Source organism: Struthio camelus, chromosome 22, assembly GCF_040807025.1.
Source record: "Struthio camelus isolate bStrCam1 chromosome 22, bStrCam1.hap1, whole genome shotgun sequence".
Classification (NCBI taxonomy): Eukaryota; Metazoa; Chordata; class Aves; order Struthioniformes; family Struthionidae; genus Struthio; species Struthio camelus.
In genome coordinates, this window is record NC_090963.1 from 4,716,589 (window position 1) to 4,729,418 (window position 12,830).

Below are 12,830 nucleotides of genomic sequence, written 5' to 3' on the forward strand. Positions count from 1 at the left end.
TGGCAGAATCATCAGTCCTGCTAGATTGTGCATGACTCCTTCAAAGATCTGCTCTGGGGTCTGGAGAGAGTAAATAATAAGTGAAAGCCAGCTTGTCTTGTTTGCAACAGTAGAAATTGCTCATTTCAAAGCCAGGGCTTCACTGGGAGTGCATTTTTAATTCACTACCTTGGATTCAACACAGATAGAACGTTTCAATGGCAAGATCTATGGTTAGGAGAGTCAAATTGCAATAGCGCTTTAAAAGGTGGATACAGCCTATGCGAGAGGAGAGGTGAACTGAGCAAAGACAACGTAACAGAAATGGAAGGATGAAACAGGGCTAGGGAGAATCCATGGCCAGACAGTCAGGTGAGGCAGCTGAACATTGCTCTGTTCAAGAAGCAACCTCTCTGGAAGATTCCCACGCTGTGCAAAGGGAGAGCTTTTTGGAGGATTACTTTTCAAAGCAAAGCAGTGGCTGTTTGCAAAATGCACCTGAGGCAGACTAGGTAAAGGTCAGCAAGACAGAACAGACCAAACAACGATGCTGGCTGTACAAGAAACATCCTTCTAGAAGGCAGGTGCTTGGACTGGCGCTCCACTGATCTCAGATGAATGCTGGCAGATAAGGGCAGCAAAATGCTTCAGGAGGAAGTATTTTCATAATCACACATTTGCAACACAGCCCTTTTTTTTGCAGCATTATCTTTCTGCCTTCCTCTTACTCTCAAAATGAACAAAAATATGTATATTCAAGGGGTGGGGAAGCAAGAGCAGAGCTGAAACACAGCTGAGTCAACAACACGTGTCTACTAGCAAGTGGGTAACATTTCATATTCCCATATGGTTCTCAGAGTGCCTTCCGAAGTCATCACTGCAGACAGAACAGGAGACAGAGGCGCACTGAACATACTGCACTGCACTGCAGGCAGAAGTGAGGAATGCTGGAGGGTCCCAGCTGCCCTAATCCTAGAGCTATGGATTAGACCCTGGAGTCATGACTCCTGGCCCTTTGCAGTCACTTGGACCCATTTCCTTTAACCAACCCAGCAACATGTTCTCGCAGCAGATAATACAGGCTCTAATACACTGATCCTGTCCCTTTGGTCAGGGCCATTCTCTCTGGCTTAAAGATGTCAGCAAGTCTTCACGTTATTATTAAGCTGTAACATACCATATTTAGTAAGATCAGGTTACGGGTTGAGCGTGGCTGGTGTAAACTAGAACTTTTCCTGTCTTCGGTCAGATTTTCTGTTGTTAACAGCCAGCAGGCAGCTCTGAGACACACTGTATGACCCACAAAGCAAAATGGAGACAGCTGCTTAGGCCACGTGAACAACAGGAGAATAAAACTGGCTGTTGTCTTTGTCAGTCCCTCAACTGTGCTCTTGCTTAACGTGCAGAATGGCAGCTGGTCTTTACCTTCAGTATGAAGTATAATAGTGGCTGAATGTATTCCCTGTCTGTCGCTGTTAAAGATGCCTCCATCTGTAACTGAAGTATGGCAGGTTTGTAGGGTGTAGGTTCTCTTCTGGCACTGCTAGTGTATAAGATCCCTTCCCTTTCTCTGGCTTTGTGGGAGAACTACTTGGAGATCCTGCTGTAGCCTCTTCCAAAGGCTTCTTGTCTGAGTCTCTGCCCTTTAGGCCTTCCTCCACCCACACCATCTTGCACAAGTGCGTGCTGTGGGGTCATCCATTGTGAATTTGATTAAACCAACATCCCACTGAATTTGACCTCCTGCTTCCTCCTACACCTGTAGCACTTGTTGGAAAGTAATACTCTCCTTTCTGCCTCGGGGAGGAAGCTATGAAAACATTTGTTCACGGGAAATTTTGCCTCCTGACGCCAAACAGAGGGGCTGACTTTTGCCCCAAGACCGTAATGTTTCTATCCCTTTCTGCCTCTCTCATTCACAATTTTTGCTATATAAATGCTTATGCCTTTTGGATTCTGGGTGAACTTTTCATTGGCAGTCACTAGTGTTACAAAGCTGAGCTGATCCACAACTACGTGTCAGCACTGTTGTCTTGCATTTGGGAAACGTTATTTGACTAGAAAGGCACCGTGTCTACAAATTAAACAACACTGCACTGGTTTGTTCTGTAACCGAAAAACTTGCTTCACAGAATACTTGAGACTTCCTAATGGAATGAAAAGTGATATATAGGCGTCTCAAAGGGAAGAAAGGAAAAGAAGAGTACTTTCAATGCAGCAAGGACTGAGCAGAGCTAGCAGTTTCTGGAAGGTTATTCCAATCCGAAAAATCTTTGCCTTATGCCCCCTGGCGGCAGCTGACTTATCCTCATCAGTGCTACTGAGAGTGTCCGCCCTTTGTGATCTAAACCTTTTGATTTTCATGCTGAGCAAGTGACCAGTAAACAGATCATTAAATGCTAATAGCTGCAGGTCTGAAACAAAGGTGTTTCACTAGTCAGAAAAACACCAGGCCAAGCAGGGGAAAAAACAGAGCTTCATATCTCATACTTTGACTGAACAGGTTGCATGACTTCATCCCTCAAATGGTTTAGGGTACTGTACTGGTTTCCCCTTAAATAAGTCCTGTACATAAAAGACGTTGATTTGACAAGCGGCACGTCTGAGAGGCAGCCACAGAGGAAATCACTCTGGAAAGTGTATTGCTTGGGTTTCTGAACACACCAGTGCAGCTTTTCCCCAGCAAGTGCTCACAGAGCTCAGTGAGAATGGCTCCTCACACTATGAGGAAATAACACAGCTGTAGTGTTGCCGACTGCAAGCTTCTGAAAAATCACGAGCCAGTCCCTCACCCCATAATCAGATCAGCAAAAAACAATCCCGGAATTAGGCTAAATAAACACAGGACTAGCTGCACACCACACGACATGCTTAGTTTACACATTCAAGCTTTTCTCTTCAACAACACTTGCTATAAACCTTGGACTCTCTTCCAGTCATGGCTGGGATTCCCAGGTAACCGCCTGGCTTCCTGGAGCTAGGACTTCCAAACAACATTAGCTAGCCGGAGCTCAGATTTGCTAAGCGTTAACACAGGACTACAGGAACAATTCCGCTATTGTCCCGACATTTCTGCTTTGCAGGGGAAGTTCCTCCCTCCGAGGGCTATCTGAGAGCGGGAACCACTCACTTATATTTTGTGGTGCTAATGACTTAGACATCTTTTGAGTCTGCTAGGGCTCTTATTTTTGCAGGAACTGGTGTGCCCATGACACGACTCACAAACACGCGTCCTAACTTCTAAACTCCCCTCTTTCCTTCCCCAAGCAGTTTAATCTAGCATTTCACTACATGTGATCTTACGAACTGTCTCCTACTTGCTAAACCTAAATCTTTCTTGCTAGAATTCAGGCTTATTCCTTCTCATCCTATCCAACATGGATTTAGGGAATAAATTACTCCCTTCTTTGCCACTGCCTATTACAACTTCAATACAGCGGGTAGGCGTATGGCTGTAATTACTTTAACTCTCCCAGGCTTCACCCCAAAATTTGACTCATGGCTTTTCTGTAAGTATTCATAATATATAACCCTATTTAGAAGGAATTAAGCTAGAACTTCACTCTCAATTAATGTGAGGTTAAAGATATCTGTCTTGCTTAGTTAAAGCAATACATGCAACTACATTCGTTTAATCCAGTAACGCTGAAATATTCTTTTTTTATTTTCCCCTCTCCTCAGACAAAAAGCACTGGCATCCACAGGTGGAAGAAGTGTTCAAGCAGCATGCGACTGGTTGGTATGAAGTAATAAATATTAAAAAAGAAAAAAAAAAGAAAGAAATCAGTGAATTTTATGTCTTGAAGATATTAGCCATTAGAATGTGAAATGTTAGTACAGAAGCAGTGTTATTTGTTTAAATGGGGGAAATATCTGGAAAACATTAGCAAAATTAGTGACCTGTTATTTAAGCGCTGCAAATAAGCAGTCAAGAGACAAGCCTTGTCTGGGGGAGTTTGCGATCTCAAGTAATAGCCAAAAAAGGTGAGAGAGAGAAACCATTACACTCTCCACCCCGCTGGCCTAAACAGAAAACTGAGATCTGCCTTTTCAAAGATTTTAAGCATTTTCTAGTGCTCTCTCCCATTTTGTACACTGAAGGTCACAAAGGCAGAAGCAGTGACCCAAGTTAGATCTTCCGAGTCTCAGTCTGAAACTTGAAACTAATTTTTCGTATTAGTTAGTAGCGGTAATGGGCTGCAAGTGATACTGCCATCTCTCCTCCTGACCTATAATAGTCAATCTTTTGATACAGTGAAAAGAAATGGAATGAGAACAGGGAAAGCTGATTTGCTGCCGGGGCGGGGGGGGGGGGGGGGAAGCACCTCTAAATGTCAATCTGACACTACTTTCTCTTTCTCAGGCTGTTCTCCCATGTGGGTGACCCATTCCTTGATGACCCCCTGCCTCGGGAGTACGTCCTTTACCTGCGCCCCACTGGGCCCTTGGCTCACAAGCTGTCTGAATTCTGGCAACAGTCGAAACAGATCTGTGGGAAGAACAAAGCTCATAACATTTTTCCACATATCACCCTTTGCCAGTTCTTTATGGTAAACCTGAACGCCTCTTTCTATTGCCTTTATGCATGCATTCATGAGCAGTCCCTGCCAGATTCAGGCTGGATATGTTACCTGAGTCATCCAGTTGCTGGAGAAGGCTTTGTGCTTGGGAGCTCACAGGGGGTTATTACTAGAACTGCCTGATGCCTGGGCTTGTTGAGAAGGTAATCAGTTTTTAAGCAAGTTATTTTCAGGAAAGAACAGCAGAAGACCATGTTCTCATAATCTCAAGTGATCATTAGCATACGAACAGATAGCGCTGGGCAGATGAGGCTAGGAAGGTTACCGAGGGGTAGCTGATCCTGCTTTTGGACAAGGGAAGGGGCAGATGATGTCTAAAAGTACCTATTCCTCCCTTGTGCTTTTTCACACTGCATGACAGGAAAGGTGGACCTTTCATGCCCACCCACCCAAGCCTTTCCTTTCTCTACTGAGTGCGCTAGAGTTAAGCACAGATGTAAGAAACAATTCTTCTCCACCTGAGAACTGCCTGTCCCGCTTCCTTTGGCAGTGTGAAGACAGCAAGGTCGATGCTCTCACCGAAGCTCTGCAGGCCACTGTGATGCGATGGAAATGCAAATTCCCTGCCCCTCTGCCTTTGGAGCTCTACACATCCTCAAACTTCATTGGGCTTTTTGTCAAGGAAGAAAGTGCTGAGGTGCTCAAGAAATTTGCTGCAGACTTTGCTGCAGAGGCTGCTTCTAAAGCAGGTGAGTGGCTACACAGGCAATCACTAAATGTTCACAGCTTGGTCAAGGCTTGTCTCTCGTACCCTTGCAAAGAAGTGCTAATGGAACAGCCCCAGCAAAGGTCCCAAGAAGTGCTCCTCACTGAGACATAGCCACACCAGAAGTGGGTCTCATAACAACCTGGTTCTAAGTAAGAAGAAGGGAGAACAGAAAATGAACATTGTCTTTCCAGAACCAACATTCCCAAGCCAGGCTGAAGCACATTGGTCATGAAGTACACAGTAAACATCCCTGTCCTAATGCTCCTTTTACTTATGTCAAATTTGTCTCTGCCACATCAAAAAAATAATTACTCTTCTTACAATCAATCAGCTGCATTCTCCATGTGTCAAGATATTTTATTCATGTCAAGAAAGTGACTTATCCAAAAAAAAAAAGCCCTTTTAAATGACCAGTTGCACAAAAAACAGCAGTCTTTGGCCAGGTGTCTAATTTAATCTGAGATACTAGGGGGTACGACACTACATTTTTTTTTTAAACCCTACACTTTCCTCTCAGTAGCCAATTCAAAGGTCATCTTTCTTGCTGACTTACCTATGGTAGGCCTGACATTTCACTATGACTGTGCAAGTGGATAGTACCAAATCAGTGTTAATACCCACAGGAAATGGAATGTTAGGGCTGCCCATAGAAAAGCAGTGGTATCTGCAGGCCAGAGAAAAAGTTAAGAGTAGGGACTTTTGGGTTTCTGTTTGTACCTGAAAAAGGAGGTAAATAATGGTAGGCCAAACTCAGCAAGGCCAATGGCACTACGCAGGCACTTGCAGTAAGCGAGATGCTGTGGCACCTTCCTCAGTCTGCAGCCTGACTAGGGCATATATTATCCTCCCTGCACACTCTGTTCAATACCGGATGAGGGAGGAATCAATTTCATGCCTGAAGAAATCCCCTGTATTATTTAGCCCTGGCCACTGTCAGATAAGGTATCAGCTTAAATACTGTTCTGCTCTGCAACAGATTTGACTGTGCTGTTAGTCCCCAGGAGGAGCATTTTGAGAAACAAAAGCTTTGATGACATCAGGAACAAAAGCTTGTATGTGTGAAGCTTACATGTGATGCTTTTTAAAAGCAGCCTGAAGGCTAAGAACATGAGAGAGGAACAACCCACTGAGTGCTTTGGTTTTCTGTGCTTCTTCAGTTCAAAGACCACCTCACACTTACTCTCAAGTGTTATCTCCTGAAAGGGAAGTTGACATTTGGTGGTTCCTTAACCTTTCAGATAGACGCTCTGTCTATGAGGCTTAGCATTTCCTGCTCGACTCACTACCTCAAGCCACTCTGTCACAAAACTCTCCTCTGCAACGTAAAGGTTGTATTTGGTTTTCCACTGAATTTCTGAGGTGTAAACAGGGCTCTGTGAAAAGGGCTCTTGTGTCCTGAAAACGGAGACAGGAACCTTTTCAAATAGCTCTTAATCTCTTACAAGTCTCTCAGTATCAAGAGAACTGGCTCCTTCATCTGATCCCCCACCATTTCTTGTGCAGGGAATGCATCATGAACAGGGAAAGGGAAGATAGCCAAAGCACACTGTGCTCCGACAGTCTCCGCTACCGAACTGGCTCTCGGGGTGTCCTCTGATTACCTCCAAACTTGGAAGTCAGAACAGAGCACTGGAGAACTGTAACAGCTCCTTGACTAATCCTCCCACCCTCGATCACTGTTGCACATGGCCTAAGCTAGTCAAAGCACAACAAATTTAGACCTTCATTTTCACAGGCTTACCCCGGAGTTAAACTGCATCAAGATATGGCAGTCCCAAGACCGTTTCCATGCTAGACAGGCACCCCTTAACGCCATGTAGAACAGCTACAAGTCTCTGCCTCAGGTTCAGAATAAGTGACACGGATGTGTCATAGGTTCGCTATGCCTCTGTAACACATTGTGTTTAGCTGACAGTGACCTAGAAGTTTTCTTCCCTTCAAAAAAGGGAGGAAATGGCCGTTATCTTTGAAAGCGCACATCTGGGAAGGCAGCAACAAGCACAGAGGTATTAGCTGGGTCCAAGAAGTGCTGCAGCCGTGTCAGAACAGTTCAGGTTTCCCCCGGAATAGTGTGGATGTACCCTCCATACCAACACAGTTAGAGGGGGCAAAATGCTGATCAGAAGAGGAAGCATCAACAGCTTCCAGCAAACTTCTCCCCCTGAGACTGTTCCAACTAGGACCAAATTGGATGGTTCTTAGTGGGGAAGCTGATTTGCTGCATTGCAGTCCACAGCTTGGTCAGGCTATCACATTAAAGTCTCTGGGGCTTTTTCAGAGATCCAGAGTATGTTTTTTCTTGCTGATCAAAAACAAGATGGATGATTTTGAAAAGCTATCCCATGGCTGGCAGTTAGAGCCAAGTTTCTGAATAGCTGTAATTTTGACTGAATAATCAGTCAAATTTAATTGCAATTTTTGGTTGAATAAGCAAGAATAAATTACACACAGACAATGAATCCCATGATGTTCATGTCTACTGGAACAGTTCCAACATTTCACATACTTTCACCTTTCTGCTTTCTTGAATCTTTCCCTAATATAGGTTCTCTCTCTGCAGGATCAGTTTGAATCACTATCTTACCAATTTCAATTCACACAGTTTTGTAATACCTCATACTTGGTGGGTGAACCAGTAATCCAGCTAACGTCCAAGGAAAAATTGTGATCAACTTGCATGAACTTGTAAATTCCATAGATTTGTAATGGCCAGTATAAGAGAATGAACAGAGAAGGGAAAGGAAAACTTATGCATTTTTTCTTGCTTATTTTGGAGAGATCCTCGGCTCCTAATGAAAGAGGAAGGCTATCACGCACCTGGAAAAGTGTTCAAAATTACAGTAATTGTTATCTCACCATGCAGCAACCCCTTGTTGGCTGCATTCAAATGAGTTCGGGCAGTTCGGCAAGGATGTCTTGACTATCACCTTGGTGTGACTAAAGGCTGAAGCAGACCACAAATCTCTAGTAATCTGATCTAAGCTACGCCAAACATAAGGAACTCAAGTGTGACTTCCCCAAAACCTTCTTAGAAACTGGCCTATGTTTTGTTCTACTTAAGCTATCTGAAAAGTTCTACTAACTGCTCCTGTTCAGAGGTGATAGATGCTTTTATGCCTTCAAAAAGGAGGGGAGAGACTGCTGCTAATCTTGACAGTCAGTTGTTGTTAACTGACGTCTTTCTTATTGCAGATGTTCACGTAGAGCCCCATAAGAAGCAGCTCCATGTGACACTAGCCTATCACTTCCAAGCCAGCCACCTGCCCACGCTGGAGAAGTTAGCACAGAACATCGATGTCAAGCTAGGCTGTGACTGGGTTGCTGCAATATTCTCCCGAGATATACGCTTTGTTAATCACGAGGTAATTTCTGGAGTTTGTTTCGGTCCAAAAATCAAAAAAAAAAAAAAAAAAGGAGGACCTAGCAGAATTGCGAATTGCTGACTGTTTTAGTTGCATTTGCAGCTCAACATTGCTTAAAAGCTGCAAGCTGAATCAGGGTTTCCCTGTGCTGAGTGCTATACAGACACAGTGCTATACACACAGTGCAGGCTATATAGACATTAAGGAATTTGCCTGAGGTCCCGCAAGGAGACTCAAGAACATACATCTCCCGCTTTCCATCAGTCATTTTAACCAACAGACCGTCCTCCCTTTTTGTGCTTTTTACTCACACTGTCTAGACTTGCCACGTCATCAGTCTCACTTCTTGTGGGAACAGTTTTATTTTCCTGCTGGATTAATTAATTCTACCAACGACTCTCCTGTTAGCTCAACATAAGTTGGTCAGATCTCTTCAGAATCAAGCTAGTACCGTAAGCTGAATGCTGGCCATCTCTCTGTACAGACTTGACATTGTTATTACTCACAGCATTCAGTCTCATCATTTAAGAAAAGTTTACCCTTATGGCATATATACCACAACTACTCAGAGAGCCTGTGGCTGCAGTATATAATTGTCTGACTATATTATTCTTAATACTGTTATTGTCCAACACAATATACAGAAAAAAAAATTATTTCCATTTTACAGACGGAAAGCTTGGGGACAGAGGAACTACAGGTGAGATTCACCTCACCTCTCTGTAAATATCCTCCAGTTAGACATCTGAGTCTGAGTCAGTCACCTGAGGCTCCCTTTGCAGTTAATGGAGGGAAAGAGGCACCACTAGAGAGTGAGTCATCTGACCCCTCTATGATCTATACCTCAGGATGAGATGATTCAATTTCTGGAGGAGGGAAGCTCCAGAAAGGGCCTGCTCTGGCTCAGATGGCTAACTAGACTCCTCAGATTGGGGTGATGAATCCCACCGAAATGCCTTGTACAAAATCAGATGCACGGAGTCAATGGCAGAGTGGGAAAAAGTGATTTTAGTCCAGCACACAATATGCCAAGGAGTAAACCGACCGCCAAAGCTTCTGGAGAGCTGAAGTGTCTCACATGCGGCATTCTAACCCAGCCCAGGCCGCACCTCCCAAGCGTGACATCCTCCATTCCCGTCTACAGAGTCATCTTGTCCTCCAGATGCTGCAAGGCGTCAACAATCTCATCGATTGCAAAGGGAGTAGCTGATGAAAATCAGCTCACATCTTTGCATATATAACTTTAGGCAGCCATGTGTGAAAGCTGTAGCCCTGCGATAGCAGGTGACAGAGACTAGTTTCCATCTTCCTTTGAAGACATCACAAACAGTCTAGGAGGACTAGTGAGCAAATGGGCTGATACCATAGGAGATCAGAGCTGCTCAGCAGATCACAGCTCTTCTTTGCATGATGCCACTGCAGAAGTTAGACTTGCCTAGGGACAAGAACATGTTTGTTCTCCTTTTAAATGGGAGACTGCTGTAAACATTTCCAAGGAACGTTCCCATAGACTTTTAATACCTGTGGGTTCCTCATGCTTCAGTGAAGAGAAGATTATAGAATTACATTCACTGATCTCTCCCCCACCTTTTATTTAACCTAACCCTATTTATTTTAGGAAATACAAAGAAAAGAAGGCAGTCACATCCCGGTGTTTCTCATCACCTGTGGCTTCTAGTGGGCTCTCATGAACAGTCTGGAGAGCAGGATATCATAGATTCAAAACTGTTACGCCATGACAGTGTCCCTGCCTTAACTTCAAAAGCAGTAGCAACACAAACAATCGCTCTTCTATTTCAAGCACAAGCGGGTACATCAACAATGGACACTGACCACCAGAACGGTGTAAATTGCATGTCTTCTTAATAATATGGTTACATTTTTAATAGGATCCTTAAATTTAGGCACACGCTTACGTTTTCGCTCAGCCTAAATAATCATCCTCTCCTTTCCATCCTGGTTACCAAAGTCATGACTGGAAGCAAAGACGGAAGAGAGAGTAAATATCAAGAAAACTTTGCAACAGCAAGGAGTGGGAAGTAGCAGGAATTCTCCAGAGTTAAAGCCTTCCTGCATAATCCACAAAGTCATGCATTATAAGGAGAGCTGTTTACCTTGGTAAACAGCTCGGTAACCTTTACCTTGGAAAGGTTAAAGGTCTGCTATGGGAGTGTTCCTGCCCCAGTCTGCTAAAGGTTCCCTTTCATTAACAATACTTTCATTCATTTGTGCTTCTGTTTCTCCACCAGACTCTGCAAGTGATCTATCCTTACACCCCCCAGAACGATGATGAACTCGAGCTGGTCCCAGGGGATTTTATTTTCATGTCCCCAGTGGAGCAAACCAGTACAAGTGAGGGCTGGATTTATGGCATTTCCCTTGCAACTGGCTGTTCTGGGCTACTGCCTGAAAATTACATCACGAAGGCGGATGAATGTGGGACCTGGGTGTTTCATGGGTAGGTAAAGCTGCTCAGTCCAGTTTCTGTCACTGTAAAAAGGGGGCTTAGCAGCTAGGATTTTGCCTGGGCAGTGGAGTAAGTGAAGAGTCTCTCAGGTCACTTGGGGGAAACAGACTGGCATACAAAGCCCCATCTCATAAGAAAAGGAAGAGCAGATACTATCCCTGTGCATGGGGTTAGAGGACAATGTGATTTATTTAGCTAAGAAGGTACAGCAACTATTATTCATATGACTGTTGCTGCTGGTTAATGGAGCTGGATAGATGGCTGCTGTAGAGCCACTGCTGTGTAGGCACCTCTGGGATGGCATTGGGATCAGGAGAGCTTTAATTTGAGCATTACTTTGGGTAGTGAGATTTTTTTGTATAATTCCCTGGGGAAAAGGAATTGGGGTTCAGCAAGGTTCCTAAGATACTTAGCAAGATTTTCAAAAGTGCTTAGTTGTCTGTCTGATCCAGGCCTCAAGTTTTGCAGAAGCTTATGCCTCTTGATTTTCACGGGCGTTATTCAAACAGCAGTTACAACCTTGTGACAGCAAGGGACCATTGCCCTTCAGCAAATCAGCCCTGACTTAGCTCTGAATCCTCTACAACCCAGAAAGTCCATCAGGCAGGGACAAGCATAGCAAGAGATCACTCATTTACCACCCGTATCTCTTGTCACAGTCATCTATTCTTTTTTCGAAGGCCCTCTGAGAAATGAAGACCACTAACAAAGGGCTTTCGTACGTTAGTCAAACAGAACAAACCTATCCATCGCACTTCAAATCATCTTCCCTTATAAGAAAAGACCAGGGCTTAAAGAAATTAAAAGACACATGAGCAAAGTCAATCAGAGAGTTCGTATAAAGGCAGGACTTAGTTCAGACCCTCCTGTCTGCATTCCAGGGCCCAAGCAGCAAGATTGTCCTTTCTTCCCCTGAAACTTGCCAGCCAAATGCACTCAGGCCCACCTACACTGCAGCAGTCTGCTCTACTGGATTCTACTATTTTTCTTACAGTGCCTGGAAGGGTTTTGAGGCCTAGGCACTAGCATGCGAAAGAATTATTATTACTGCAGTAACTAGAAGGAAAGCCAAACATTTTCTAACTCCAGCACCTCTTTGTCTCCAGGCAAGCAAAGAAAGGAAATGCCTCTTCTCTGATTACCACCAACGGGTATAAATCGTGAACCAGAGCATGCAATACGGAACATTTATCAGAAATATTATTACATATGTGGAAACAGTCTCACTTTACACAACAGCTTCCCACAAGGCACATTAGGTTACAGAACATCATTTGGTCAAAACAATATAGTAAGCTAAGGACAGCCTATGCCCCACTGCAGTCTAGACCAAGGTATTCATGGTAGGATTCCCATGGTAAGAGACAAATGGAGAACTGACACCTTAATTTCACAGACGTGAAGGTAAGCACAGCAGTACTCACTGTGATTGCTAGAGAACTGCCACAGTGGAGGAGAAGGAGATGGCAACCCAGTTCGCAGAGTTGGGATCCAGGCTTCTGTTAGCCAGCGCTGGTCAGATTCTCGAGGCTGGTTCATTCTGTCTCTGTATACACAGGCACATCCTATTTCATCCCTGCAGCAGAAGAAAGTAATAACAGCCATGGAGCTTTTTCTCCTAGTCACAACAGGCCATCTTTCAATGCTAGCTGGCATTCTCCAAATGAACATCACAGATGACTCAGATCACTGAAACACAGCTCACTTTGGGCTGCAGCACCCTGGCTATCCTA

The 12,830-nt window shown here is 44.2% G+C and overlaps 1 protein-coding gene across 5 annotated transcripts in view; it reads left to right on the forward strand.

Annotated features, from left to right (window-relative positions):
- The window catches only part of UBASH3B (ubiquitin associated and SH3 domain containing B), an 80,943-nt gene that overhangs the window by 48,155 nt on the left and 19,958 nt on the right, over window positions 1–12,830 (forward strand). For 3 of the 5 annotated variants that reach the window (XM_068916533.1, XM_068916532.1, XM_068916536.1), the window contains 5 exons: window positions 3,661–3,714; window positions 4,343–4,529; window positions 5,050–5,248; window positions 8,461–8,630; window positions 10,880–11,088. In XM_068916533.1, coding sequence (XP_068772634.1) covers window positions 3,661–3,714; window positions 4,343–4,529; window positions 5,050–5,248; window positions 8,461–8,630; window positions 10,880–11,088 — 819 coding nt within the window. Of the gene's footprint in view, window positions 1–3,660; window positions 3,719–4,342; window positions 4,530–5,049; window positions 5,249–8,460; window positions 8,631–10,879; window positions 11,089–12,830 lie in introns of all 5 variants that reach the window. The other 2 variants (XM_068916534.1, XM_068916535.1) reach the window with 1 other exon arrangement.